This window comes from Symphodus melops (genome assembly GCF_947650265.1).
Source record: "Symphodus melops genome assembly, chromosome: 3".
Classification (NCBI taxonomy): Eukaryota; Metazoa; Chordata; class Actinopteri; order Labriformes; family Labridae; genus Symphodus; species Symphodus melops.
Genome location: NC_136693.1, coordinates 6,574,087 through 6,600,670, shown reverse-complemented (window position 1 = coordinate 6,600,670; position 26,584 = coordinate 6,574,087). Strand labels below are relative to the sequence as shown.

General features: G+C 39.7%; 3 protein-coding genes across 3 annotated transcripts in view; all 3 read left to right on the top strand.

The window, feature by feature from the left end:
• LOC306820818 (E3 SUMO-protein ligase PIAS1-like) overlaps window positions 1-8,714 on the top strand; it is a 49,864-nt gene extending 41,150 nt beyond the window's left edge. Inside the window, exons 9-13 of the mRNA XM_079338802.1 lie at window positions 624-760; window positions 1,152-1,380; window positions 2,269-2,408; window positions 2,595-2,635; window positions 3,962-8,714. Of these exons, the coding sequence (XP_079194928.1) occupies window positions 624-760; window positions 1,152-1,380; window positions 2,269-2,408; window positions 2,595-2,635; window positions 3,962-4,306 (892 nt within the window). The 3' untranslated portion in view covers window positions 4,307-8,714. The remainder of the gene's footprint in view (window positions 1-623; window positions 761-1,151; window positions 1,381-2,268; window positions 2,409-2,594; window positions 2,636-3,961) is intronic.
• Window positions 8,715-8,813: 99 nt separating this feature from the next.
• rxfp3.3a1 (relaxin family peptide receptor 3.3a1) lies at window positions 8,814-11,346 on the top strand. The gene has a single exon (XM_079338806.1). It carries the CDS (start codon window positions 9,205-9,207, stop codon window positions 10,186-10,188), a length of 984 nt encoding a protein of 327 aa, XP_079194932.1. The 5' UTR covers window positions 8,814-9,204; the 3' UTR covers window positions 10,189-11,346.
• Window positions 11,347-15,981: 4,635 nt separating this feature from the next.
• LOC306821266 (mortality factor 4-like protein 1) lies at window positions 15,982-25,062 on the top strand. Its single transcript, XM_079339584.1, has 12 exons — window positions 15,982-16,195; window positions 16,609-16,655; window positions 16,753-16,820; window positions 16,996-17,082; window positions 17,481-17,561; window positions 18,954-18,979; window positions 19,546-19,634; window positions 20,565-20,666; window positions 20,774-20,862; window positions 21,156-21,328; window positions 23,366-23,450; window positions 24,526-25,062. The coding sequence occupies exons 1-12, from the start codon at window positions 16,156-16,158 to the stop codon at window positions 24,608-24,610; spliced, it is 972 nt and encodes a 323-aa protein (XP_079195710.1). The 5' UTR covers window positions 15,982-16,155; the 3' UTR covers window positions 24,611-25,062.
• The last annotated feature ends 1,522 nt before the right edge of the window (window positions 25,063-26,584 follow it).

The following is a 26,584-nucleotide window of genomic DNA, read 5'->3' as shown; positions in this document are numbered from 1 at the left end:
TACAAAAATGCTTACTTCTAAAGATCAATAAATTGTTTCCGTTTTTTCTTAAACTCTAAACTTCTGCTGCTTTTAAAAAAATGATTTTCACAAACTAAATCACATGTTTTAGACTTTTGTAGCAAGCATTTTTTAATGAAACAAATATTTAATCAAAGTTTATCAATAACGCAGTTTAAAACGTGCGTTGACGAGAGTGCTGCACAAATAAAGTGGAATTGTGCAACAACAGCAAGGTGTGTTGATGCTATTCCCTTGGAGGTCTCTCTGAAAAGCTTTTATTTTGAAACTTTTGGGAGGACATCACCTAGATTCACAGAACAAATGGTGGATTCATGAGAAGTGTTTGAAGAAAGTTTATCCAGTTGCCTGCAGGTGACGTGCACATAGTTGAAATGACAGTATCCTTTAAGTCACTGGAGGGTTTCATGCAGAGAGCCCTTTACAGAGCAGTGTTGATGTTAGACTGTTTAAAGCAAACTTTATGTTTCTAAGAACTCATTTGAAGTGAAGGGGCTTTCCACTCTCCTCAACCTTTGTTTAAAAAAACCTCCACTAATTTCTGTGTGTTTGTGTACATTTCCTTGACTGTGTTTGTGCATGACGTGTGTGTTTGTTCTCAGGCTTTTCGTTGAGATCCTGAACAGCTGCACGGACTGTGATGAGATCCAGTTTAAGGAAGATGGCAGCTGGGCCCCCATGAGGTCTAAGAAGGAAGTGCAGGAGGTTTCCGCTGCCTCGTACAATAACGGGCTGGATGGTGAGACCTGTCATGGGAGATGATTGGGGCCAGGGTGGGATAAGAAACAGAAAGGATGCTTATTTGAGGAGTTGGTGTAAGGTTGCTTACGTCATGAAGTCAGTGACACAAAGCTGTGAGTAATTAAATGAGCATTAAAGCATTCACCTAAGAGGGCTCTTTTTAGTGTTTACATCCCCACCCCCTTTTTGTTTATGCCTTTTCAGCTTTGATTTGGTGAGGCATCAATCATAGAGCCACAGAGTAAACCGTCTGTCTCCATAGTAACAAACATACTGCATCTCATATGGGGGCAAGGACAATGTGCGCCCTCACAGTACTGGCAGAAAATAATGACTTTATTTTAAATCTAAAAACACACAATAATAGTCATTTTGCTTCTTCTCTGCAGATTCATGTCGGACGTCTTCAGGCTCCGATCAGCGGAGCTCCTCCTCGTCCAGCCACGGCAACAGCAGCAGCAACAGTAAAAAAGTAGAGGTGATCGACTTGACACTCGACAGCTCCTCAGAAGATGAAGGACCAGACTCACCGCCTCCGCCACCACCTCCTCTCCCCCCTCCACCAAAAAGAGCCTGCCCCTCTCTGTCCCCAACCTCGCCGCCTGTCATCAACAAAGGGTCAGACACACACTCACACAACAACGTACTCCAATCCTTCCTTTGTGTTCTGTGGGAGTTATGTATCAGGAACTTAAATCATTCATGAGTTTTGCACTCAAGCCCACAATTATGTTTTTATGTTTCATTTTTCAAATCGACAGCACTCAGAGAAGACGGCAGAGAGGTTCTGCGTCTTATCAGTTTTTTGAGAATTAAACTAAAGATCGATAAATGGATGTAAACGAAAATGTCAAATGGGTTAGATTTTCTGCACAAAAGAATTAAATGGATCAAAATACAACCAGTTGTTTGTTTATGAGCTGATCAAAAACAAAAATGACACTGATCTGTTATCATGTGTTCATCGGATCAGTCTTTGGCTAAATTCAGCGACATGCTGCCACTTTCTTTGAACCACAACATCAAGATGGTCTCAATTCCCTACTGCTCTGAAATTGGGTTTCTATGTTCTTCTCCATGGCAACCGAGGCTTATGGGTATTGGAGTTTTGAGAACCGCCATTCTCACCTAACTGAAGGATACAAAATTAATTTTCAGAAACAAAGCTGGTGGTTTTAATATCGGACGTTTTATCTGTACATTATCCTGTGCAGTCCTGTGTTTGAGTGTTAGCGGAACATGTTGAAAGAACATCTTGAAATAAATATGCAGATATAGTTTACAAACCAGCAGCCCTCCTGGTGGTACAGAAGAAGTTAATTCAGTCTCTGTAAACGTTAACCTCTGCTTTCTGTCAAATTAAAATTCATGTAGCTGTAGCTGTGTAGTGTAGCTGTTGGTGCTCTTTTGTGTTTCAGGGTCATCAGAGGAGACATGAAATAAAAGCCTCATTATTTATTAACAGACTGGTGCACCTCTTCACCTTTAAGCCTCCTCTTCTTTCAGAGTGTTGAACCTGCACCACCAGGCGTCTCCCGTGAGCCGAACTCCCAGCATGCCCTCTGTGGACACAAGCTACATCCCTCCTGTCCCTCCTCTTATTCAGGACTACAGACCGTACTACCACACCCCGAATGACCTCTCAGGTACTGACAAACAGCCTGAACCCAAGAGGATTTTAATTTTGAATACACTTCACACTTCTCAAATATGATATTTATAATAAACTGTACATGTTTCTTTACACTGTCTGAAGTAAACATTTTTGTATTTGCATTTGTGAGGTTCATTTTGTCGATGCTCAGTGTTGACCGTCTGTGCTTGATTTCCAGAGTTGAACTTCTTCTCTTTTCTCCAAGGCGACAATCATCAGGTTTGTACATCAGAGCATCACACCATGACAACATGTCACCATGACATGTCACCATGACAACATGTCACCTGGACTCGTCGTTTGAATTCACGAATGATGCCATAATTTACATTGCCAAAAACTGTATTTGTTCTTATCAAAGAATTACAGAGAAAACCCTTCACGTAGGAGTAAACAGAGAAGTGATGAAAGGTCCCTCGTGCCATACACTTTTTATTTAATTTAATTTCAACTTATCACATTTTATAAATGATCACATATAAGAATAAACTTATACCGCCCTTAACTGTCACTCAATCAGCTGGTGGTCATCTCGGCTGCACGTTTAAATCTCTTCTCGCTGTTTAAAGAATTATCAGAGCCAGACGTTTAACTCTGCAGTTTGGCTGGTTGAATTATTTGAGTTAGTTAAAATTAAGTGACGATGGTTGTGTCCCGCACTCCGGGCTGTAGTCCTTGTCACAGCTGTCCTATAACAGTAAAGCCAAACATATCTAACTTTTTGTAAAACGTACCTTCATTGGTGCAATATCTACTGTAGTATCTCAAACTGGTTATTTTTGAGATTTTTCTCCTTGTGAGGGTGAAATAATTTGAATAATGCGCTTCACACAGAATCATAAAATTACATATAAGATATTTAACACTCCTCCAGTCATCACTGTGAACGCTCTTCTAGTTTTTATCTGGGAAATTGCTGCTCCTAAATGAATACTGGAGGCAGAGCGTTCTGTGGATGAGCAGAGATCTTGCCTCTGAAAAGATCATGCTGGTGAATTTTTCAAACGTGTTTTGAAACTGTAAGCTAAGCATCACTAAAGAGCAAAGTCAAAAGTACTGGCACAGCTGAATATCAGATGAGATAAGTTTATGTATATTTATCTATACAGTATGTTTTAAAGCGTAAAGGGATAGCTGATAGACAACTTTGCTGTGTCAGGACAGGTGAATGTCAGTGTAATTTCATTAAAGAAAAAGTTTCATCCAAAAGATGAACAAGACATTTTAAAATCCAGACATTACTCTGGATATCCCACCTGTGGTTTTTGGTGAAAAGCATTAGCCATCATATCATCTGTCATACGCTGTTACGTAACTCTGGAGCATTTAAACTCGTTATCTTACCTCTTACTTCTTCCAGAATCACAAGCAAACACCAGCACTAAACAGCTTTGTCAAGATTTGCAGTGCTAAAAGATCAAAGATTACAAGGCAATGACGTAAAATATGTACATAGCTACTTACTGTATAATCAATTCTGAAAATAACAGATATAAACCTGTTTCTGATCACTTCTTGCCCTCTTCTGTTTAAAACGCCTTTCAGCATTACAACATGGTGATGGCAGCAGCGGCCGCCGCTTCAGCCTCAGATGACCACGAGCTGCTTCTCAACCGCTTCCTCCCCTACAGCACCTCCTCCTCCTCTTCCTCCCAGCTGTACCTCGACCAATCGGGAGCATCCTCGGTCAACTCGCTGACCGGGCAGACCAACGGGGCGAGCAACTCGGGCAGCACCAGCAGCCTGGTCTCGTCGAGCAGTCTGCGCGACACACACTCCACGCACTCGTCCTCACACACACACCCCGGGGTGGTGGCCAGCCGGAGTAGCGCCGAGGCGGCAGTGGCAGCTATTTACGGCGGAATCCCTGACGTTATTTCATTGGACTGACTCGAGAAGAGTCAGGACTACACTTTGGGTCCAGCTATTATCCGGTAACAAACGTTTTGACTGCAGGGGACGGCTTTGATCCAGGAGCTAGACTGGTCCCAAGTCTAGAAACTTGTATAAGGGGTCCTAATGAAATGACAACCGATGGAGGAGCACTACTATGAAGAGTGTGTTACAGTGCTGAGTGTTCCTTTCTCTTTGACTGACCTGAGAACAGCACAGACTCCTCATTTGAAGGGGTCAGCTGTGGACATGCCGAGTTGGTAAACTGACTTCAGATCAGAAGAAACCTGTGCAGGATGTTACTGCCACGCTACCGGCCCCGCACAAGCAACAGAGAAGCTACCTGAGCAAAAACACAAAAGAGAACGTCTCTTTTTTTTTTTTTTTTTATGAAACAGACGAGTGGCACCATGTACAGAGAACAAAATATATTTTCCTCTTTTACTTTTGTATGTTAAATCAGAACATGTTCAGTCTCGTGAGCTTCTTCAATCGCTTGTTCGAGTGGAGGACTGAGGCCGTTCTCGCAGAAGTCCATACAGTACATATGCCTGTTGCCATGTTTTTTCTTCTGTTTGAATCTGCTTTGTGTTTTTTTCCATTTCTCTTTTAGAGACTTCAGTTCTCCTCTGCTTTTCATCTTTCTCAAGCTCTTTTAAGTCATGATGAATCATGATTTTATCTATGTTATGACAAGAACTTTTCAGACACTGAATTTACAGTTTATTCATGTTCTAATAATTTTATTCTGCATTTAAGTTGTGTTGTATACTATTTAAACATTTATAAATATCTAAATATATTAATATGCATTCCCTCTGACCTTCAGGTGAATACTGTAGGGAGTGTGTAGGCAATTTTTTAAAATAATATTCTCTTCTTGATTTCCACCTTCACTCAAAGACTTCGCAGACAAACAGCATTTACAAAAGGAGACTTTTAGACTATTTATACTTGCCAATTTTGAAGTTTTGAGCTGGAAGCGTATCTTTCTTTTCCTTTGCACAATGCCAAAAATAACATGCGGTACCTTTGAAAACGATAATGACAGTGGAGATGAATCTGTGTGCCAGTGTTTTCAGTCAAGTGTCCACTCCTGTTTTCAGCTGTGTCTTTTTTTTCTGACACTTCAACTTTAATGTCCTTTTGTGTCTTGTCGTCTCAGTGTCTATGTTTTGTGCTTGACTGTTAAAAGGGAGACATGATGAAAAGTCCAGCATCAGGCCTTTTATAAAAACAGATGGGTTATAATGACATGTGACCAAGTTTAACTAGTGCCTGTTTGTGTGTGTGCTTCAGTGTGTTGAAGGACTCAAAGACTGTCTCAAATGGTCAAAGCAACCGTTGTTTGGAAGAGACTGATACCTTTGACAGTCTGGACATTATGTTTGGGAGTTATCTTTGATAAAGAGTGTTAAAGTGTTGAGTCTGAGCAGACAGTTTAGTGCTTTTAGAAGGAGATCTTGACATGCCAACTTAGGGCGCAAAACCGCCTGCTTTAAAAATACATGACCTGTCTGTCACTCAGTTATTGAGCAATGTGGAAGTGTTAAAGCGAGGCAGAGGTTTGGGAAAACCTCGATGCTGTCGCCACTCAGCCGAAAACGCAGTTTGCTCATGAATGTATTGTACAATTTGAGAGGTGGTCTTTACTGTCAGTTAGAATATGAAGTTGTTCTGTACGGATCCTCTAAAGTCTGCTCACATTAAGGTCGACACACAGTAGACCTGGTCCCCCGTCTTTTGCCTGTGTGTCTTTGAAACTTTTTCCAGAATCCCCTTTTACCAGCCTCTCCTGCATGTCAGACTTCCAGACGTCTGAGTCTGGCAGGTCACATTATTCCGACCATGATGAGATAATCACTGAGTGCAGCCCCCGTCAGCAGACATGCCCTCCTCTCCTCCTGAAACTAGCTGGAGACTTATTCAAGCCCCTGAAACCCCTCGCCCCTTCCTCCCTCTCTCTTGTAATGCGTCAAGTTTATTTCTTGTTATTCTCATGGAAGCTGACCCTCGGCTCTTACTCTATCGGTCAGAGCCAGTCGTGTGCATTTCCTGTGTTGTGCAGTATTTTATTTATTTTGTATTCTTATTTCTAAATATTCTATTTTTACATATTGTATGATTTCCGTGGGTGACTCACTGTCGCCACGGAGCCTTTGTGATTTGATTTAATTTAATATGCATTTTATTATTCTTAGCCAGCATCGCTATTTATCAAAAAGGTACCGCTTTGTTATTCGTCATGAAAAAAGCTGTGTGTATTTTAATGGGAGATGACATAAGTGACAATTTTTAGTAAGGGCACTAAACACAGTCGTAATTTATATGTGCACCATGATTTCATTCATTTCTGCAGTCCAGATGTTTTATGATTTCCCTTTGTTCACGATTAAGAACTGATCACGTCCCTGTGAAGCTTTGTGATAACTTCGTGCTTAATGGATCCTCCATTGATGATGACAGCTGCATGGCAGAGTTCATTAATCAGCACACCGCTTTGCTCTAGATGGAAATAATTTAAAAGCAAGTATAAAATGGATTAGCATCTAAAGACAACAACAATGCTAATCCATCCATTTATGAGTGTTCCCCAGAGGATGATCCATCTGACGTAGATGATCTTCTGAATTTCATCTTTCAAACTGTTAGATTTTCCAATGATGAAATGCTTAATGTCTGCAAAACTAACCCCATTCCCACCCGCCTCAGCTGCACATTGGGATTTGTGCTAGAAGAGTAATGCTCACGTTTCAACAGGCTAAAGTAATGGTATCACATTGTAGCACTAATACAATCAGCCAAACATCATGAACACAGAGGCAATCTGATTCAAGCCATGTACCATGTAAATCTTACTTTTACATTCTCAGTTTATTAGTTGAGGCGGTCATAAATGGTAGAAATGTTGTATTAGTCTCCATTAGATTGCAAATGTGGCCATAATGTTAAAATAAGGTCAACAACAGGAGGAAAGGACTCACTGAAAGAAATGTTTTGTAGATGCAGGGCTTGTACAGGTCTGTCAAATTGCCAAGCTTATTGTAATGACATCTGAATGAATGAACAAAGTGTCTCTGAGTGAATCCTCATTTATTGAGAATCCATTAAGCATCATGCAGCCTGATCACTTCTGAATATTGAGCAGAATGAACTCCAAACAAATACTGAATGGATATACATATGAACGCCTCTTGACTTATTCATCATTTCTACATGACTCAAAAAAGTGTTTGTACCTTTGTCATGAAGAGTCACACTGACTTTCTGTACTGATGAAGATTGTGATCCTTCAGCTTCATTCATGTTCGCTTAAATATGAATCACCAGTATTTGAATCGTTGATAAATTGGTCACAGTTAATGAATGCATTTGATTCAAACGTTTTCTTCTGTCCTCACACGTGTCTTTAGACGACGCAGCAGATGACAATGTCACCCATGAAGTGGGAGCACGGACCGTGTTGAATGTGTTTCTATGCTCTATAACGGTGTCTACAAGGAAATCACAATCTCCTCACCCTCCCAATTATTTCCTAATTTAAAGTGTCCACAGCTCCATCCTGTGGTTCACTTGTGTTATTTTTCTGAGAGAAGAGGATAGGTTATTGCTGTTCCTTTTTGACTAACTGTCCTTTTTTCTTGTAAGAATGTATCAGTGTCGGGCTGTGTGAAGATGAGTCAGGGCTGCTGCTGTTTATTTCCTCTCTAACTTGAGTCACACACAGGTGTTAACACATATTTGCTGATGCAGCTTACTGTATGTGCTTTTCGGTTCACCTGTTACTGGAGACTTCAGCTAAATCTGGGTCTGCACAGACTGAAATGAACGCCACTATTGTCAGTAATATTTGCAGTGTTATTAAAATTCTCCATGGGCAACCAACCAAATGCTCTGGTTGTCACTTCAGATAAGAAGGGAAAAATCTCCAATGTGTATATTATGTCTGTATCAAAACATGGAAGTTGAAAGTAAAGATCCAAACGTGGGTGTTTGATGTCCGTTTGTATGCTTTTTGTGTGTCAGCTCAGAGCGAGAGAGTAAATTAATTTATATATTTTTTAGAAAATCGAAGCTGTACTATTATAGAAACAAGGACTGTGGTTAATAAAGAGTCATAAACAAGTGAAATAATCTCAAAGTCAGACTTGAGTCGACATCTGCACTCACTGCCTTAAAAACATTCACAGGTTCAGTTTCACGGCTCCAAATCTGAGGAAAATCTTCAAAAAGGCTTTTCAAAGAGGGCAAGGAGAAGACAGTGTACAGTAGACCTTTGTCAGTTTGTACAAAATATACCAAGTGAAAAAAAAATATTTATTACATGCATTGAAGAAATTGTTTACTTATTGAATGTTTCCTGTTTATGTAGACAAGTTTAGATGTAATAAAATGCATTCTGTTATTTCCTTGTTTCCTTTTATTTTTGAAGCCCTGTGGTAATGTTATACTGAGAAACGTCCACTGGGTGGCAACAGTGAGTCGTGTTTGTCGATTCCCAACCAGCTGTGATGGTACAAAACCAATTACGCACACAATATCAGCTCCAGTCTTTGCTTTCGTGAAATTGACTGAATATATTCTTAACGTGAACGTCTGTTTCCATGTTTATTTTGGATGGAAACTGATGGAGGAGGTTCGCGCTTAGAGGAGGGTCCTTTACGCACGAGATTAATGGACGAATCACACCTAATATTCCCCAATTAGCACCGTCAGTCATACATTCGTTTTATTGTGGATGTCGGATGTTGATGCGACTTGGAGAGGAGAAGAGGGGAAAGGAGGGAGGGTGGGCTGGATTCAGATTGGTTGATGGCATCCTGTTCCAAGTCTATTAGAACATGAATTTGTTCTCTCAGGTTTAAATGTAGAAAAGTTTGCGAACTGGTGAGACCATGAACCAAGAAAATGAGAGCGCGTGCTTTAACAGCTCTCTGGACATGGACTGCTTCAGCAACCTGGAGGATATCGACGTGACAGCAGATGGGAGTCCGATTCTAAGAGTCCTCATTTGTCTGGTTTATTCTGTGGTCTGCGCTGCGGGTCTGATGGGCAACGTGCTCGTCCTCTTCTTCATCCGAGTCAAACACGAACGGAAGAAGTCCAGAGTGAACTTTTTTGTGTTCAACTTGGCAGTGACGGACCTGCAATTTGTGCTCACGCTGCCTTTTTGGGCCGTGGACACTGCGTTGGACTTCAGCTGGCCGTTTGGAGACGCCATGTGCAAAATCCTCCTTTCTGTCACCGTGATGAACATGTACGCCAGCGTGTTTTTCCTCACAGCCATGAGTGTGACCCGCTACTGTTCAGTAGCCTCCGCCCTGAACAACAGTACTGGGCATAAGTCCTGTTCCTCCAAATGGATCTGCGCAATTATTTGGACAGGGGCGACTCTGGCGACTGCTCCGACTGCGATTTTCTCCACTGTCAGCAACGTAACCGGAGAAAAACTCTGTCTGCTCAGATTTCCTGGTGGGCAGTACTGGCTTGCAGTTTATCACATACAGAAAATACTTGTAGGTTTTGTTTTACCAATGTGCATTGTGACCATCAGCTACATTATGCTGCTGCGTTTCATCCGAATTCGGAGCATGAAAACAAGCAACCCCAAACGGAGATCCCAAGTCACCAAATCCATCACCATAGTCGTGTTGTCCTTCTTTCTGTGCTGGATGCCGAATCAGGCAATCACACTGTGGAGTGTCCTGGTCAAGCTGAATGTTGCAAATTGGGACAAAGCGTACTACATAGTGCACACTTACGTGTTCCCTCTGACTGTCTGCCTGGCGCACACCAACAGCTGCCTGAACCCGATTATTTATTGTCTCATGAGGAAGGAGTTCAGGAATAAACTGAGAGGACTGATTCGCAGAGGATAGAAGTGTATTTACTTTTTTTGGGGGGGATGAACTGACTTCGCGCAAACATGTTGACAATACTTATCAAGACACACCGACTGCGCACAAAAAGTGCATATAGGGAGAGGGGGGAACTATCACAAACAGGTTACATCACTCCAATAACTGACTCGATTTTTCTCGTGGAAATGTGATCACCACTGCTTTACATCTTTAAATTATTGTAAAATGTGGCAAAGTTCTATACAGTAAACCCACCACAGCTAATTTAAGTCTGTATACGCAAGGAATGTCTAAATGTGTGTTCAATTTTCGCGCTTACGACTATTGTTGTACTGCTTGTTAAATAGCAATTAAATGTAATGGCTTCACAGTCTGAGAAAAACGCGTGCGTAATTGCAAAGGAAAACTTACTACGCATTGCTGTGCACGAGTTGTCGCAGCGGGTAAGTGCATGTCCTGCCTTGGACACCTGCAGTCTTAGGTCTCGTGTCACCAAATCACGCAACTCTTCTGTTCTTCTCGTGATGAGTGTTTTGTCTGAATAAACCGCAGCTCATGGAAAGCCAGTAAGTGCTGTTAAAAAAACAATATTTGAACATTTTAGCAAACAATGTCACTGAATGTAAAATGATGTGTTAACTGTGACAGCGCACTTCATCAACTGCTGATTTAAAGGGATTTCACAAACGGCGACAAAATGTATCAAATGCGTGTGTTGTAAATACGTAAAAGTTGAACCCATTGTGTGTAAATATAAGAATGTTCTCACATTGTCAGCTGTTTAATCACTGATCATGCACGAGTGAAATCTAAAACACACGTTATACTCAGAAGACAGTGAATGGAGATATGACACGTAAACGTCCCTTACCTGCACATTGCACACATCTGTATAGTGTTTAATTCAACGCCCAGGTCGACTGTGGTTGTTTGAAATGTGATTTATGAACACACTTTGACCTGATCTTCGCCAACACGCCACATGGGAGGGTGATTTTGAGGACAAAACCGTGCAAGAGCACTACAAGACACTTGCACAAAGGCCGTCTAAAATAGATAAGTACCGCATGCATACACATCTGGATGCCCGAGGACTCCCGAGGGTCTAATATTGTGTTAAAGAATGGGCAATGTCTGTAATTGTTGATTAGATTTGAGTTGACTAAACATAAAATGTTGAAGTGAATAGAAAGTAAAGTGTCTCATTTTTCTCTTTTGTGTGTTAACCATTATAAAGATGGCATTTTTTACGTTTAGATTTACGTTAGATTTTTTTTCCACTGGTGATTTATGTACTCACACACTGCATGCCGAAATGTACAAGCATACTTTCACCTGCAGAGATTTTGTAGGCATGACAACAGGTCCCTGTGTTGCCTCCACTGTTCTCAGGTATCCACTTTATCTTTTTTACAAAAAACAGCAATAATGCTCAAAGCCATAGCCTACTGTAACTCTGTCAATATGAACCTGTGCTTTCATTTGAAATGATCCAAAATATGATTTATCTTAAGTAAAAGGCAAAAACAAAGATGTACACAGAGAACTGAAGAATGTAACAAAACACAGAGAGACTCAAGGAGAAGAAATTACAAAATAAAACAGGAAACTCTAAAGACTAACCAAGTGAACAATCAACATAGGATATATTAACACACAAGGGAAACGAGCAACACTAAGATAAGCAATACCAAATAAGACAGAAATCTAGGTTGCACACTAGAGAAGACTGTATGTGTGTGAAAAACGAAACTAAACAAGACTAAATCATAACAATATAACATTAAATGATAAGATTGTATGGGATAGTAAAGGATATTATACATTATTGTGTCCCCATGAAGACATTTTCAAAAATGACTGTGCTGATTTTAAGAGTGGTATGAGCAAAATATTAGATGTATTTTCAAAGTTCAGAGTATAGGGTGAAGAAATAAGGGATTTATGAATGAAAAGATTCAAATAGGTAGGACTATATAGTATGTGCACCAGAGAAGTCTGACAAACTTCACTATACAGAGTGCAATGGTGGGTGTGGATCTCAAATATTGAGTTTGAGAGCAGATGCAGTTTTGTAAGGACAAGTCATCACAGGTTTGGAGCGCTGCGTGGGTCCTCATTAAAGCTGAACAGCTTGTTAAGGGTTTGCAGGTGAAGTAGACTGGAGGAAATGACATTGGTAGAAAATCTGAACGACAGAGAAGAAAAATCTCTTAGCACTGGGAATAACTCTAACAAATACTGAGAGCAGCCGATCATATCTACCACTTGAGAAATGGCATGGCTGACTTAAAGGATTTAAAAGCCAAAGCTTTTGTTTTAATGAACAGTAAATAACATAATAACTAGTTTAATTAGTCGGGTAGCTAGAAATTTGCCGGACCACTGCCTGAGCACTGCAGAGGTGCCCTTGAGCAAAGCAGCAAACCCCCCAGCCCAACCAGCTTAAGAGCGCCAGCCGACCGGGTCCGCTTCCTCACTCTGACATCTCTCCATTAGTGCATGTCCATAGGATCTTGTTTGTGCATGTGTACCTTATAAAAACAAAGCATGCCAAGAACCTGTCTGATTGAGAACTCAGGGCAAACTGAGAAAGAAAGTCATGTTAAACATATACAGGGTTGCCTGGGCTACCAAAGCCTGTACATGTAGGCATGTAGGCCTTAGGTGCTGAACTATGATGATAAACTATGCACTAAAGAGCAATGTCCTTTACATTCAAGCACATTTAACTTGTATCCATACAGAGTCGTATTAAGCCTTTGTGTTGTCAGTGTGAAAACATTTCTCAGGTCTATTTCATATGAGTAAATATAGCTTCATGCAATCCGTCTCTCATGTTTCTGTGATATTTTGTCTGTCAGTGTTTCAAAAACTGTTTTACAAAGGGAACAAATAATAGATCAGAGGGAAATCTAAGAAATGAAAATGATTCATTCATATTTGCAGGAAGACAAATCTTTCTTCTGGAAATCTACTCTGCCAAAAATGTCAAAGAGGCTCCAAAGAGGCAGACAAAATAATACATAGTGATAAAGGTTTTTACACTTTAGAACCTTTATTTCTGAAGTAAAACCAGAGTAAGTTATTTACAAAAAGTCATGGGTTTCTCACATAGTCATACTCAACATGTGTACCAAATATAGAAACAAGCCTTTTTGACATTGTAAAATGATTCTGCATTTTTTCTCATACAGTTCCTTATCAATAATCTCGACAGGGTAATCCCATTAGGTTTTTTGTTTCCATTTGACCTTGATCTCATATAAACACTGTTTGGAGGATTGAAAAAATGTTTATTGGTTGTGAAGGGTGATTAGTATAGAAGCTGTTGTCTGGCTCTTCCTCTGGGGATGTTAGTGCACATTTCCAACTTTAAGGGAGTCAATGTGTTGCAAAAAAAAAGTGCATCATTGCGTCACAGGACAATGAACCTACATTTGATAGTTGATGCAGTGGTCTTTATTCTAACAACACATCTTTTAAACCCAAGTACTTTCCCTTTATTTTTGAGTAAAATGTCTAAAAATGGCGTTTGGCTCAAATTGACCTTTCATTCTTTAGTGTAGCCGTACTTACTGCAATCTGTTCTACTCAGCATACGAAGAAGAGCGTGAGAGAAAAGCTCAAATACTGATAAATGATCCCTTCATTGACACAAAAGTATGTGATAATCCATTTGACAGTGTGACACATACTTCAGTTCATGAGAAATGTGAGACCCAAAGAAACATGTTTACAGGCCAAAAATAAAGGCTGAGAAACCTTAAAATAGTGACTCCACAAAAAAGTCAGCAGCCCGACGACTTTGCCAAATTTACCAATGGTTAAATAATAATATGAGAACCTCATGAAGTAAAGGTGATCTTACACTTATGCAATATATGCTTATCGAAAAAATATATAGACCTCTTTAGGAAGGACAAAACAATGTCCAGCTAATTTTCAATGCTCAGTGATCTTTCATTGATCTTCCTTCTGTCTCCTCCACAAACAACATCTGCTGCTTTTATAACACACAGACAGGACTGACCTGCTGACATCAAAAGAGCAGTGCTACCCGAGGAAAACCAACCTGGACTGGACTCTTTAACAATGGCATTGTTAGTTAGTCTTTTTGCAGTCCAAGGACACTGAGATAGACTATTCCTACAGGATACCACGTCAGCATCCTCAAAGGCAATTGCAACCTTTTTCTTACTCACTCAAAATTCTGCTTTAAAAATAAATTTTCAGCTCAAGGGTTGTGATTCATCGAAAGTTTGTAATATGCAGAGAGGTCATTATTTAGTGGCTGATATAGAACTAGATAAAAAGTTATGGCACCTGGGATTCAAGATAAACTAAATATATTCAGACAGTTCCACAATCAATTGAAGAAGCTGTTGATATATTGGACTTATAAATGACAGCCGGGTATCCACGCTGGTCAAAGCCTATTGCATCAAACATTTTGGAACTCTTTTTTTTTAATTTATTAATTAATTTTTTTTTTTTTTCACAATCAGTGGATTTGCATGCATGGATTGAAGTACACATTTTTCAGTTTATAACAATCATACTAAGAAATTAATACATATCAAGGCTGATATGTTGGTTAGGTCAGCTTGTTACAGTTTTTTTCCTCCTTGGGGATAAATACTTTCACTCTGCTTTAATGTCTGTTCCATTGCAGTAGTTATCGTCCATGATGAACTTGCTTGGTATATTCTCTACAGGTGCCCAAACATAACAACAGTGGATTATTTTCCACTGTCGAAAGAAACAAAACGCTAAATGGCACCAATTTTTCCCTGAAATATTTTCCATGTGGCTTACTGATTCTACAGACCGGAGAAAGAATGTTTCAAGGATGTTGTTTGTCAACATTGTATGGGGTAAAATGAATGCTGAATATACAACAATAAAAAACAATATTAACCAAGGACATACATTTGTCTGCCAATAACAATTTCTTGCTCACAACCAGGAGATTCATGGTAGTGAAAACATCCATTCATATTCTGCTAACTGTGGTGAGGTACAAACCTGGGCAGGCTGCCAGTTAATCACAGTGCTACAGTGTGAAAAAAATCTCAGATCAAGCAATGCACTATCCACAGCAATTGTATAGCATGGACTATACAGTCACAACCCATATTAGAACATTGTGTCACCCACATTATGTAGACTTGAATAAAACGTGTGTGATTCATTGGATGTTGGGATTGTCAAATGTATCAATCAATCAATCTCAATCAATCCTTATTTGTATAGCGTCAATTCAGAACAGGTGTTATCTCGAGACACTTTACAAAAAGTAATGTATAAAAAGGTACCTAGCAGATGAATGACATAGTGATGTAAAATACAGTTGAGTAAAATGAAATACCAACCCACAAACCAGCTATTTGTATGCCCTTATAAAGACATGACATGATGTGGGCTAATTTGTACTCATATTCTACCAAATGCTTTAAGGCTGTCACTGCACTGTTTGCAGGGACTTGTAAAGGTTTCTCTCACATCAGTCTATAAAACTGTGTGAAACTAGTCTGGAAATTGGTCTGGTAGGTAGAGAAGTGCCTGAGCGCTGCTGAGGTGCACTTAAGCAAGGCCCCCCACCAGAAGTGCTCGCCCCCCTAACGCTGAAATTTCTCCGTGTATGCCCATAGATCCTGTTTGTGTATTTGTATTTCAGCCTATGTGTGTAGCATGTTCAATAACAGAGTGTCAAATTAAATTTCCTCTAGCAGGATTAATTAAATTCATGCAAATCTGCCTGCCAGACCGCGCCTTCTATTTTACGAGTTTTACCATGAGCACTTGAACGCACCACAGCTCCTCGGCTCCGTACTGGTCAGGTGATCCGGCAGCAGGAAGGCCCTTCTCGGCTTCTTCTCCTTCGCTTTGGCTCCAATGTCGGAGGTGTTTGTGGCTGGAAGAAATGGACTCTGGCAATGCTCGAATTTGATCATTCAGAGATCCGATCAGTTGAGTCTGTGAATGGCGCCAAAACAGGACCCTAAACCTAAATTTCAAGAAGGTCGGTACCGAAAAACAAACACAACACGGCGGGAAGGGGGCGGGTTTGTTGTTGTTGATGCTGAAGCTCTAGCTTGACCAACATGTTTTCCAGATAAATAAAAAGATGTTGACCCTTTAGATAAACATAAATACACGAGCTAAAGATTTAAAAACATCAACATGGTGGCACATTTAAGACTACTCTCCTGGAATAGATTTAAATGGACATTATCGGCAGGCTAATGGCTAGCTGGCTGCTGCCATGTTCATGTGCTTCATCTTTATTCAGAAAGAGACACAAAGGAGTCCCTGAAACAACCCCGAAGCTCTTTATATCAGCCCATCATGAAGTCATTGAATGAGTTTTGTTTAGTAACAGTGAAACTCGGTGTTCGTGTTGTTCTCACAGATGTTTTGTTTTGGTCTCCTCAGGTGAAAGAGTCCTGTGCTTTCATGGGCCACTGCTCTATGAGGCTAAGGTTTGTTTCCACACTGTATGTACCTGAAATGTACGTTATTTATTAATTATTAACTTAAAAACAAACTGTGGACCTTGTGTTTATTCTTGTGTTGCAGTGTGTAAAGATCAACATTAAAGAGAAGCAGATTAAATACTTCATTCATTACAGCGGATGGAACAAAAAGTGAGCAGCAGATTTCTGATAACTACATCTTTTTCTTTTTCTATGAGTACTTAACACGATTTTCAATTTGTTGTCATTGCCATCAGTATGTATGTGTTCTGAATAGACTCGATGAGGGCTCTTTTGTCGGGTCATGCACTCTGTCATCTTTGTGTTTTTTTTTTTTTTTTTGCAGCTGGGATGAATGGGTTCCTGAGAGCAGAGTTCTCAAATATGTGGACAGCAACCTTGCGAAACAAAAAGAGCTTCAAAAGGCTAATCAGTAAGTTTTTCAAGTGTGCACAAAATGGGGAGAGTACTGTTTAGACATCACATCGTAGAGAACAAGTCCGTGGTGTTAAATCTTTTTTTGATTTGTCACATATGTGCAGCAAAATGTAAAGACCGCTCCGAAAGTCATGCAATAACAATAAACACTTAATTTAGTCATACACATATAAACAGTACAAATAATATAATGTAAAAAAAGGAGTTATTTTGAATATAAAACATATAAAATACTGTAAACAGTGTAAAGTGTGTCATCTTTTTTGGCACCTGAAAACTGTTTGTTGTTACATAATTTCTAGTATTTCAATGAAAGTATTTGAACATGAATTTGTGATTATTATTTTTTTGGGGGAATGTATTAACTAAGTCTTCCTGATTTGTCTTCCACAGGGACCACTATGTTGAGGGAAAGATGAGGGGTTTAGCACCAAGCAAGAAGATTGCTGCTGTGCAGCAGAAAAATGTTGATCTGTAAGTTGTTTGTCACCTCTTTTGATCAAACCTGTTGTGAACACCTCACTGTTTCACTCGATGTAGGCACAATGAGATCTACCCTTTTGTTTAATCTTCAGCTCCTGAATAATAGTTCTCAGGTTTATCATCCATGCTGTTTCGTGCCCATGACTTTTGTATACAGGAGAAGGGGACATTTAAAAGGGGCAGAGGCCAAAATTCACAAAATCACATTTTGATTTTCAACTAAATAAATATGCACCTGTTACAGGAAGGATAAAATAAACAGTATGTATGAAAATAAAGTCATGTCTGAGGCTACTTCAAACTGTGATTCAGTGGTGGATTATTTATATGAGAATCACTTCTAGGAGCTGTTTCTGGAGTTAAGATGTTAAATGAGTGTCTTCAGTGTCACTGTTGCACAGTGAGGGGAAAGGATGTATATCATTTTACATCCATTTATTTCTTCCCTCCAAAATACAATCCTATACAAAAAGTGCATGAACTTAAAAACAACAAATAATCATTTACTTAGTAATCTAGTGGGTCTCAGTATTTAATTTACCCAATATATGAAATGTAGATCTCTCTTATAAACCCATATGAACATTTGTTAGGTTAAATTGATAAAGAAGGAAAGATCACATGATGTTTGGGCACACACTTCTTGTGTGTGCGCTGACGCGAGTTTCCGTATATTCAGTGGCAGTATACAGACGGGAGGCGGGACAGCGGTTGTGTATTGTAACTAATGTCTTGTGTCCTGCATGTCTTGTATACTGCTACTGGATGCCTTGAATTTCCCTCTGGATCAATAAAGTATCTATCTATCTATCATGAACTTCACCATCCATTTTCCACTGAAGTTACTAACTTGACGGATCAACGCTAACTATAGCTCTTTTTGGTGGCGGCACGATTCAAACTGTTCATCCAAACAGAGACTCGCAGAGATTTCCTTAAGCCCATTAATACACGTGTGAGGGTGATCGCAGCAGAGAGAATTTTTGAGAGGGCATTGGGCCTGCCTGCATCCCATAGCCTTTCTCCCAACCTGACATTTTAGTTTAGCCAAATGCATGATCTCAGCAGACCAGGCTGTGCTCAAACAGAAAGGAAGGTCTCTATAGAGACAGGGGCTCCAACCTAATGTTTGATTAAAGAGATATAAAAAATAAATGATCTAAGAACACTATGATTTGTGATGCAGTCTGTTGTAACACCACTGCAAACTTCAACCTCAGTAGTAACGACTGTAGTTGAACCCATTAGTCTCAGACTGTACCAGTCAAACCTGAACATTGTTCTACTTGTGAAGGTGCTGTCGAACTGTAAAACACTATGATGTTAATCTCATGAAGCTGAGTGTACATGTGATTAAAAAATGTTTGTCTTTTTCTCTCGCAGGAAAGTGAAGAAGGCAAAACAGAAAAGTAAGTGAGCTGTTTCTAAATGACACGGTGGGTTTATGGGAATATTTAGCTGTGGAATGTTTTTTTTTTTTTTTCTCTGAGTGCAGCCTAACAGCTTCTTTCTGATTCGTTCATGTCAGTGTTAGGGTAAAGATGTCCAAAATGACATCGTTGAAATTATGGACTATGATTTCAAATTGTCTTCCGTGAATTGTATTTTCAGATGCACCACTTCATAGCGTCCTGATTATCCTTTATGTAACAGCCATTAACATGGATGCTTGATGTACCGGGAAAAAAACCCCTTAGAGAGCTTAGATTTCTAGGAAGTATGAAATTAGCTGGAGGGCTTCTTTATATACAGCTCATTTTACTTTCTGAGAGATCATTTCTCATTCTGGGGGGAAAACACACATTACATACAGAGTAGATGTTTACTGCTTATCTATTATGGATATAAACAGCAGTACATTCAGACATGTTTAATTGGATCTATTTAATGCAATGAAAGAACTTCATCCTTCTAATGAAGGAAACAAATCGTTGACCCTTCATAATACGAACGCTATAACGGGCATCTTGTTTAGTCCCAGGGCCGGGGGAAGGAACCAGCAGTGGAGAAACGCTGCAGGGGCCACGGAAGAAGCGGGCCCGAGTTGATCCCACTGTGGAGAGTGTATGTATCATCACTTAATGGTAACCACACATGAAGACATGCCCAGATGATTATCTCAGCTTAAATCATTGCAATAGTTAGGGTTAGGGGTTTTTTCAGGTTTAAAGCTGTTGGAAATTATCCTTCCTTTGTTTGGAGGAGGCATTTTATTCACTGGAATTTAGTACCACAGTAACGGCTGTTCTTCCTGAGGTACGTCTTTGCATACAAACGAAGCAAAGACAAAAATGACAATAGAAAAAAAAAACAGGATTGTTACTTGTGGCCACACTCCCTGTGGTCCGCAGCAGGTGGCTGCTGAGACGCTCAGCACAGACTTCTTTCACGTGTGGTTTAATTTGCCTCAGAAAGAAACAGGTGATGTTGGCACCATGCAGCCAGCAGCAGAAGTAATCAGGACCTGCTCTGAAACCTTGTGGTTTTAAGCAAAAGAAAGCCATTCTTATGTCATTAAATGCTTGAATGTTTGAAGGACATGTAAATATATGCAATATAAATATCTTGTATATGCAGTATTTGATATGCAAGCAGCAGTTAATTTCAGCTAATGTAACCTGCTTCATTTATTCTCTATTGCCTTCTTTTATAATAATCCAACATCTGGATAAAAATCAAAGACATTTAGTAAAATATATGTCAGAGAATATATAAATAAGCATCTAAAAATGTATATATAAATAGGAAACTGCGTCATTCTACAGTAAAGCTAAAACTAAGCTAACATTTTTTCCAGATTTTCAATTTGACTAGAGATATTTACTGCATGAATCATTGGGAAATGTGTCCATGTTCAAGTAGCAGGGACATCTGAAAGATTCTCTTAGGAACCTTAAGCACAAGAGAGGTTTAAGAAAAAATATGCTGTTTTGAATCAGCCATTTTTAAAAGAGCCAATCAGGACATTCTACTTTTTTGTGTCTTTTTTCGCAGGAGGAAATGTTCACCAACCGTGTGGAGGTGAAGGTAAAGATCCCGGAGGAGCTTAAACCCTGGCTGGTGGACGACTGGGACCTCATCACTCGACAGAAACAGGTAGGTAGTAAGAGATGTTTGCAGTGTGTTAACTTCAGCCATTATGACCTACTGGAGATTAGAACGTCGACTCCACAGTAAAGAAAGTGTCTGTGTGATGTGCACAGTTGTTTCATCTGCCTGCGAAGAAGAGCGTTGAGACCGTCTTGGAGGACTATGCAAACTATAAGAAATCTAAAGGAAACTCTGACAACAAGTAAGAATAAACATCTTTATAAAAATAACCACCATCTGTGTTTTCTGTTGTGTGATTTTAAGTGTTTGTGGGACTGATGTGTTCATGTGCTAAAAATAAAAATAATTAATTTACATGTGTCCCTACATCCCCGGTTACTGGCTACTTGTCATATTTTCAAATGTATTTTCAAACAGTTGAACACACCTGACTCACCAACTTTCAACCCTTTAACTTTATAACACTACATTATTTGTTTTAATGTGATAGTGTCTATTAAGTTAATATGTGGCCTCTTCTTCCCCTCTTGTCAGAGAGTATGCCGTTAACGAAGTCGTGGCGGGGATTCGAGAGTACTTTAACGTCATGCTGGGCACTCAGCTGCTTTACAAGTTCGAGAGGCCGCAGTATGCTGAGATCTTGGCTGAACACCCGGACATGCCCATGTCTCAGGTGTACGGAGCTCCACACCTGCTGCGTCTGTTCGGTATGGAACCTTAACACAAACGTGATCACCCTGCTTTAAACAGAGAGGTAGTTCATTTTAAATGTAGAGGAAGAGAAGTCACTCTCTGTGTTATTACCGGTACTATCGCTTTTAAATGATTTAATAGAATTCTTGGAAAATCTTCTTAGCCATGCGCCGGCTGTGACGGTGAACTAAATGTTCCAGGAGTTGTTTTTTTTCTTTCTTTCTTTCTTTGTGAAGAAAATGAGAAATTATCTCTGCAGAAGCTTGGCCATGTGACAGGCATTTAATTTCTCTAATCCTCGGTCGACAGCGTGCTCTTCCATCATTTTTATGTCTGGATATTTTGTCGGATTGCAAGGGCTAGCTCCAGTAAAGAGTCTTTTATGATGAAGGTCAATATCCATAGAAATATTAAACAATGACACAAGCACGCAGCTTGTTAGCAGACTCTTGTTGCTGGAAAAATGGCTTGTTCTCCACTTAGTTAGAAAAAAAACCTCCATACATCTACTTCACAAAGCAGGTACGTAGGAGAAGACTGTGTCCATCAGGAACTTTAAAAGATAAACTCTTGCACACGGTCTAACTTGCAAACACAATTTAATGGCAACATTTCGGCCCCAGACCTTCACCAGGTGAGTTTGGCTAGGGTCAAACTTGTTAAAGGTCTCGCACCATTAAATAGTGTTTGCACCTTAGACAGTGTGCTGCATTTGATCTTTTCTAGTTCTCCGGTAAGAAATGTGTTCTTGTTGGTCATGAAGCTACAAAGAATTCTGAATTGTGAGGCGAATCTGAGCGAGACAGAATTGTGCTGCAGCTTTCCATCAAGTGTCATGAAAAAGCTTCAGGGGCCAGTAATTTCTTCCAATTACTGCTGATAAACGGATCAACAGACAAATGATAGCATTCAGTCATTTTGAATCATTAGTGGCTGCCTTCTGTTTTTTTTCGGTTTTCACAGCTAGATAAGCTTCATGTCCAAGATAAGTTCCACGTGGACAACACTTTTCTGTCATTACATTTAGATTGTACATATTTCATATATGGATTAGGTCATTTTGAGTTTCTATCAAGCGGCGACTTCGGTCTTGAAAAATGAAACCTGTGTGACAGTGTAAAATCCTGCACGTCGCTGAGTGTCCACTTGAAGCTGGCTCCAGGAACACTGGCAGTCACATACACACGAGTGGATAAAAGCTGTTTTACAGCATCAATAAACCTCGTAGAAAAACAAAGTAGTTATTGTCATCACTGGCACACGGTACAAACAGTGATTTCTTTTTAAAAAGGGCTCCGTCTTGATTTTGAAAATGTTATTACTCTGAGATGAATACTCGTGCATTTCTCACAAAACAAAGCATCAAGTGTATTAAAATAATTTTCATTGAAATCTTAAGCTCTCACAAATAAGTACACGATTACATAGAACTAGCATCATCTTTGTTGATGCTTCCCCCGAGCTGCTATTCTAGCACTGCATTTTACAAATGAATGAGTTGTATTTATTTCAGGATAGAGTCGGGAACTTGGTCTGAACAAATGGACACTGCAACATTACTAGTTGGTTTTTGACTACTTTTTGAAACGATGAGCTTTTTCCCCTTCTTGAAATCTCACGTTTTTGAGCTAATAGAAAGACTGTATTTTGGACAAAAGACAGGATGTGCCTTAGCTTCTGTTATTAATGAGATGTTGCCAAACTTGCCATACTGTAGTAGAGATTTGTCATTCACAGGTAATTGTGTCCTAAAGCGTTTACTGCTTATTGTCTTTTTTGACACTAAATGCTATAATTTGAAAAACATTCATGCTTTTATAAAGACGACTTCAAATCAGCGCTGAAGACCATAAACTCAAATCTTTAATAAAGGACATCATCATCACCATCAAGCACCTTTATTATACAATGTTAAAGCAGAAAGTGGAGAAGAATGAATTCCTCTGATTTCTGTTCCCCACGACCTGATCTTGGTACATTCTTGGTACATCTTTCACTCAGCCTGCGTGCCCTTCCTGTCTTCTCTTCTCTCTAATGTGGTCCTCTGACAGTTCGTATAGGAGCCATGCTGGCCTACACCCCTCTGGATGAAAAGAGTCTGGCTTTGCTGCTGAGTTACCTCCAAGATTTCCTCAAGTAAGTTTTATCTCCAACCAAACCTCAGAGACTTCATGCCATGTTCGGCTGATTCTTAAATGTCATGTTACATCCACATTCACATCAGTGCAACCAGGCTTGTTCCAAAGCCTTTAAACATGAACCACAAAATCAATTTCTCCCGAGCTTCTTTGGGTTAGATTGACCGCATACACAGCCTGTCGGCATGTCACGTGTCAAGATTGAGTTTTAGAGAACTGATTCAATTCTTGCTTGAGCAATAGACTAGAAAATGTTATATGGTGAACACCATGAGGTTTTCTTCTCTTCAATCAGTACAATGATTTTATTTTAGCTGTTGTAATTTGGATAATATAGAGTACGGATCCACACAATTTAATTTTAGTGACGTGACCGTCACATACAACCATATAGCTAAAAACATTATTCATCCTCAACATCATATATGAGATGAGGTTATTTACAGGGGATGTATGAAGAAGTGCTAGTAATACCAGACCCATGAGAATTACATTTCTGTATGTCAGCGTGTGCTTTCTCTGACCGCTATTGTTCAGACTGAAGCAGAAACCACACTGTACTCTGTTCATCAAGCTGTGACTAATCATGTCACTCCAAGATTGAATCCATTGACATTTGTGAACAAAGAAAATGACATTTCCTTCAAGACTTTTTTTTAAAACACCTCCAATCCTTTCATCCGGATGCAGCATGGCTGTTTTTCCATTAAAATCTTCCACTCCGTTGAAAAAGGAACAGACCTTGTGTGTGTTTTCTTCACATTTGAGCCCTGTGGAATGATTGAAATGTCTTCCTGTATGGCTCCATAATTTTCACATTTTATGTTTATGTCAACAAACCCAATTTAATTTCTAACAGAACAAGACTCTTGCTGGGACTCTTAATTTGACAGGATAATATTTATGCAAATTTTCTTCAGAGTCGGCCGACATTTGATATCGTGCCTCAGTTTGAAAGTCCTTGTTCTCTTTTGTTGTTGTCGAATTGATTTAAAAGCTGCAGTCGTTTCACCTTCCAGAAAGTGCCTTTTTGTCCAACTTCAAAACAGCAATATCTTTGACATTTACCTCAGGTACCTGGTGAAGAATTCCTCCACCCTCTTCAGTGCCACGGACTACGAGGTTGCTCCCCCAGAGTATCACCGCAAGGCTGTGTGAAAGCTCTCAGCACTGCCTCCTGCTCCCAGACCACATGTAAAAACTACACTTGGATGAGATTTTTCACCTGAGCAGCTTGCTTCTTCCACAAAGGTCTCAGGAGCTTGTCACAAATAAGAAAAAAAAACAATTAAGAAAAACTTTTTAAGAAATGTATCTGTTTTTTTTTTCTCTCCCCCTCGTCCTTTTCCGGCACTTAATTGAAAAGACACATGGAAAAAAATATATATATCACCAACTTTCAACAAGCAGCTCTTTCAATGTTTTTGTGTATCCCTCTGATAGATATTTGTTCACTGTTGCATGTGTGTATTTTTGATTGTTTCTCTTGCCACGTGTGGTGCAATTCAAAGCTGGACTACGTTGTCAGCACTCAGCATTTCATGTTTTTTTAATCTGTAACTTGTGTATTTGTATTGATTTGTTACAAAAAAAAAAAGGTTTCTACACAATCCGTGTTGTAAGCTGTGTTTTCTTGATCACATTTTGTGAATTATTTTACATTTTTGATTCAGAGTGTAAGTCATGGATAAATAAGAAAAAAAAGGAAATAATGGTGAAGAGGCCCACAGTAGCATCAAGGCACAACTTTAAAATATACATACAGTGCCTTGCGAAAGTATTCGGCCCCCTTGAACTTTTTGACCTTTTGCCACATTTCAGGCATTAAACATAAAGATATAAAACTGTAATTTTTTGTGAAGAATCAACAACAAGTGGGACACAATCATGAAGTGGAACGAAATTTATTGGATATTTCAAACTGTATTAACAAATAACTGAAAATTGGGCGTGCAAAATTATTCAGCCCCTTTACTTTCAGTGCAGCAAACTCTCCAAAAGTTCAGTGAGGATCTCTGAATGATCCAATGTTGACCTAAATGACTAATAATGATAAATAGAATCCACCTGTGTGTAATCAAGTCTCCGTATAAATGCACCTGCTCTGTGATAGTCTCAGAGGTCAGTTTAAAGCGCAGAGAGCATCATGAAGAACAAGGAACACACCAGGCAGGTCCGAGATACTGTTGCGGAGAAGTTTAAAGCTGGATTTGGATACGAAAAGATTTCCCAAGCTTTAAACATCCCAAGGAGCACTGTGCAAGTGATAATATTGAAATGGAAGGAGTATCACACCACTGCAAATCTACAAAGACCCGGCTGTCCCTCCAAACTTTCAGCTCATACAAGGAGAAAACTGATCAGAGATGCTGCCAAGAGGCCCATGATCACTCTGGATGAACTGCAGAAATGTACAGCTGCTGTGGGAGACTCTGTCCACAGGACAACAATCAGTCATATACTGCACAACTCTGGCCTTTATGGAAGAGTGGCAAGAAGAAAGCCATTTCTTAAAGATATCCATAAAAAGTGTTGTTTAAAGTTTGCCACAAGCCACCTGGGACACACACCAAACATGTGGAAGAATGTGCTCTGGTCAGACAAAACCAAAAATGAACTTTTTGGCAACAATGCAAAATGTTATGTTTGGCGTAAACGCAACACAGCTCATCACCATGAATACACCATCCCCACTGCCAAACATGGTGGTGGCAGCATCATGGTTTGGGCCTGCTTTTCTTCAGCAGGGTCAGGGAAGCTGGTTAAAATTGATGGGAAGATGGATGGAGCCAAATACAGGACCATTCTGGAAGAAAACCTGATGGAGTCTGCAAAAGACCTGAGACTGGGACGGAGATTTGTCTTCCAACAAGACAATGATCCAAAACATAAAGCAAAATCTACAATGGAGTGGTTCACAAATAAACATATCCAGGTGTTAGAATGGCCAAGTCAAAGTCCAGACCTGAATCCTATCGAGAATCTGTGGAAACGACTGAAAACTGCTGTTCACGAACGCTGTCCATCCAACGTCACTGAGCTCGAGCTGTTTTGCAAGGAGGAATGGGCAAATATTCCAGTCTCTCAATGTGCAAAACTGATAGAGACATACCCCAAGCGACTTACAGCAGT

Bases quoted from the DNA above. Each gene is read 5' to 3' on its own strand.
- rxfp3.3a1 (XM_079338806.1), top strand. From the start codon at position 9,205: ATGAACCAAGAAAATGAGAGCGCGTGCTTTAACAGCTCTCTGGACATG.
- LOC306821266 (XM_079339584.1), top strand. From the start codon at position 16,156: ATGGCGCCAAAACAGGACCCTAAACCTAAATTTCAAGAAG. The intron at 16,656-16,752 runs GTTTGTTTCCAC...CTTGTGTTGCAG, and splicing joins CACTGCTCTATGAGGCTAAG to TGTGTAAAGATCAACATTAA. The intron at 18,980-19,545 runs GTAAGTGAGCTG...CATCTTGTTTAG, and splicing joins GAAGAAGGCAAAACAGAAAA to TCCCAGGGCCGGGGGAAGGA.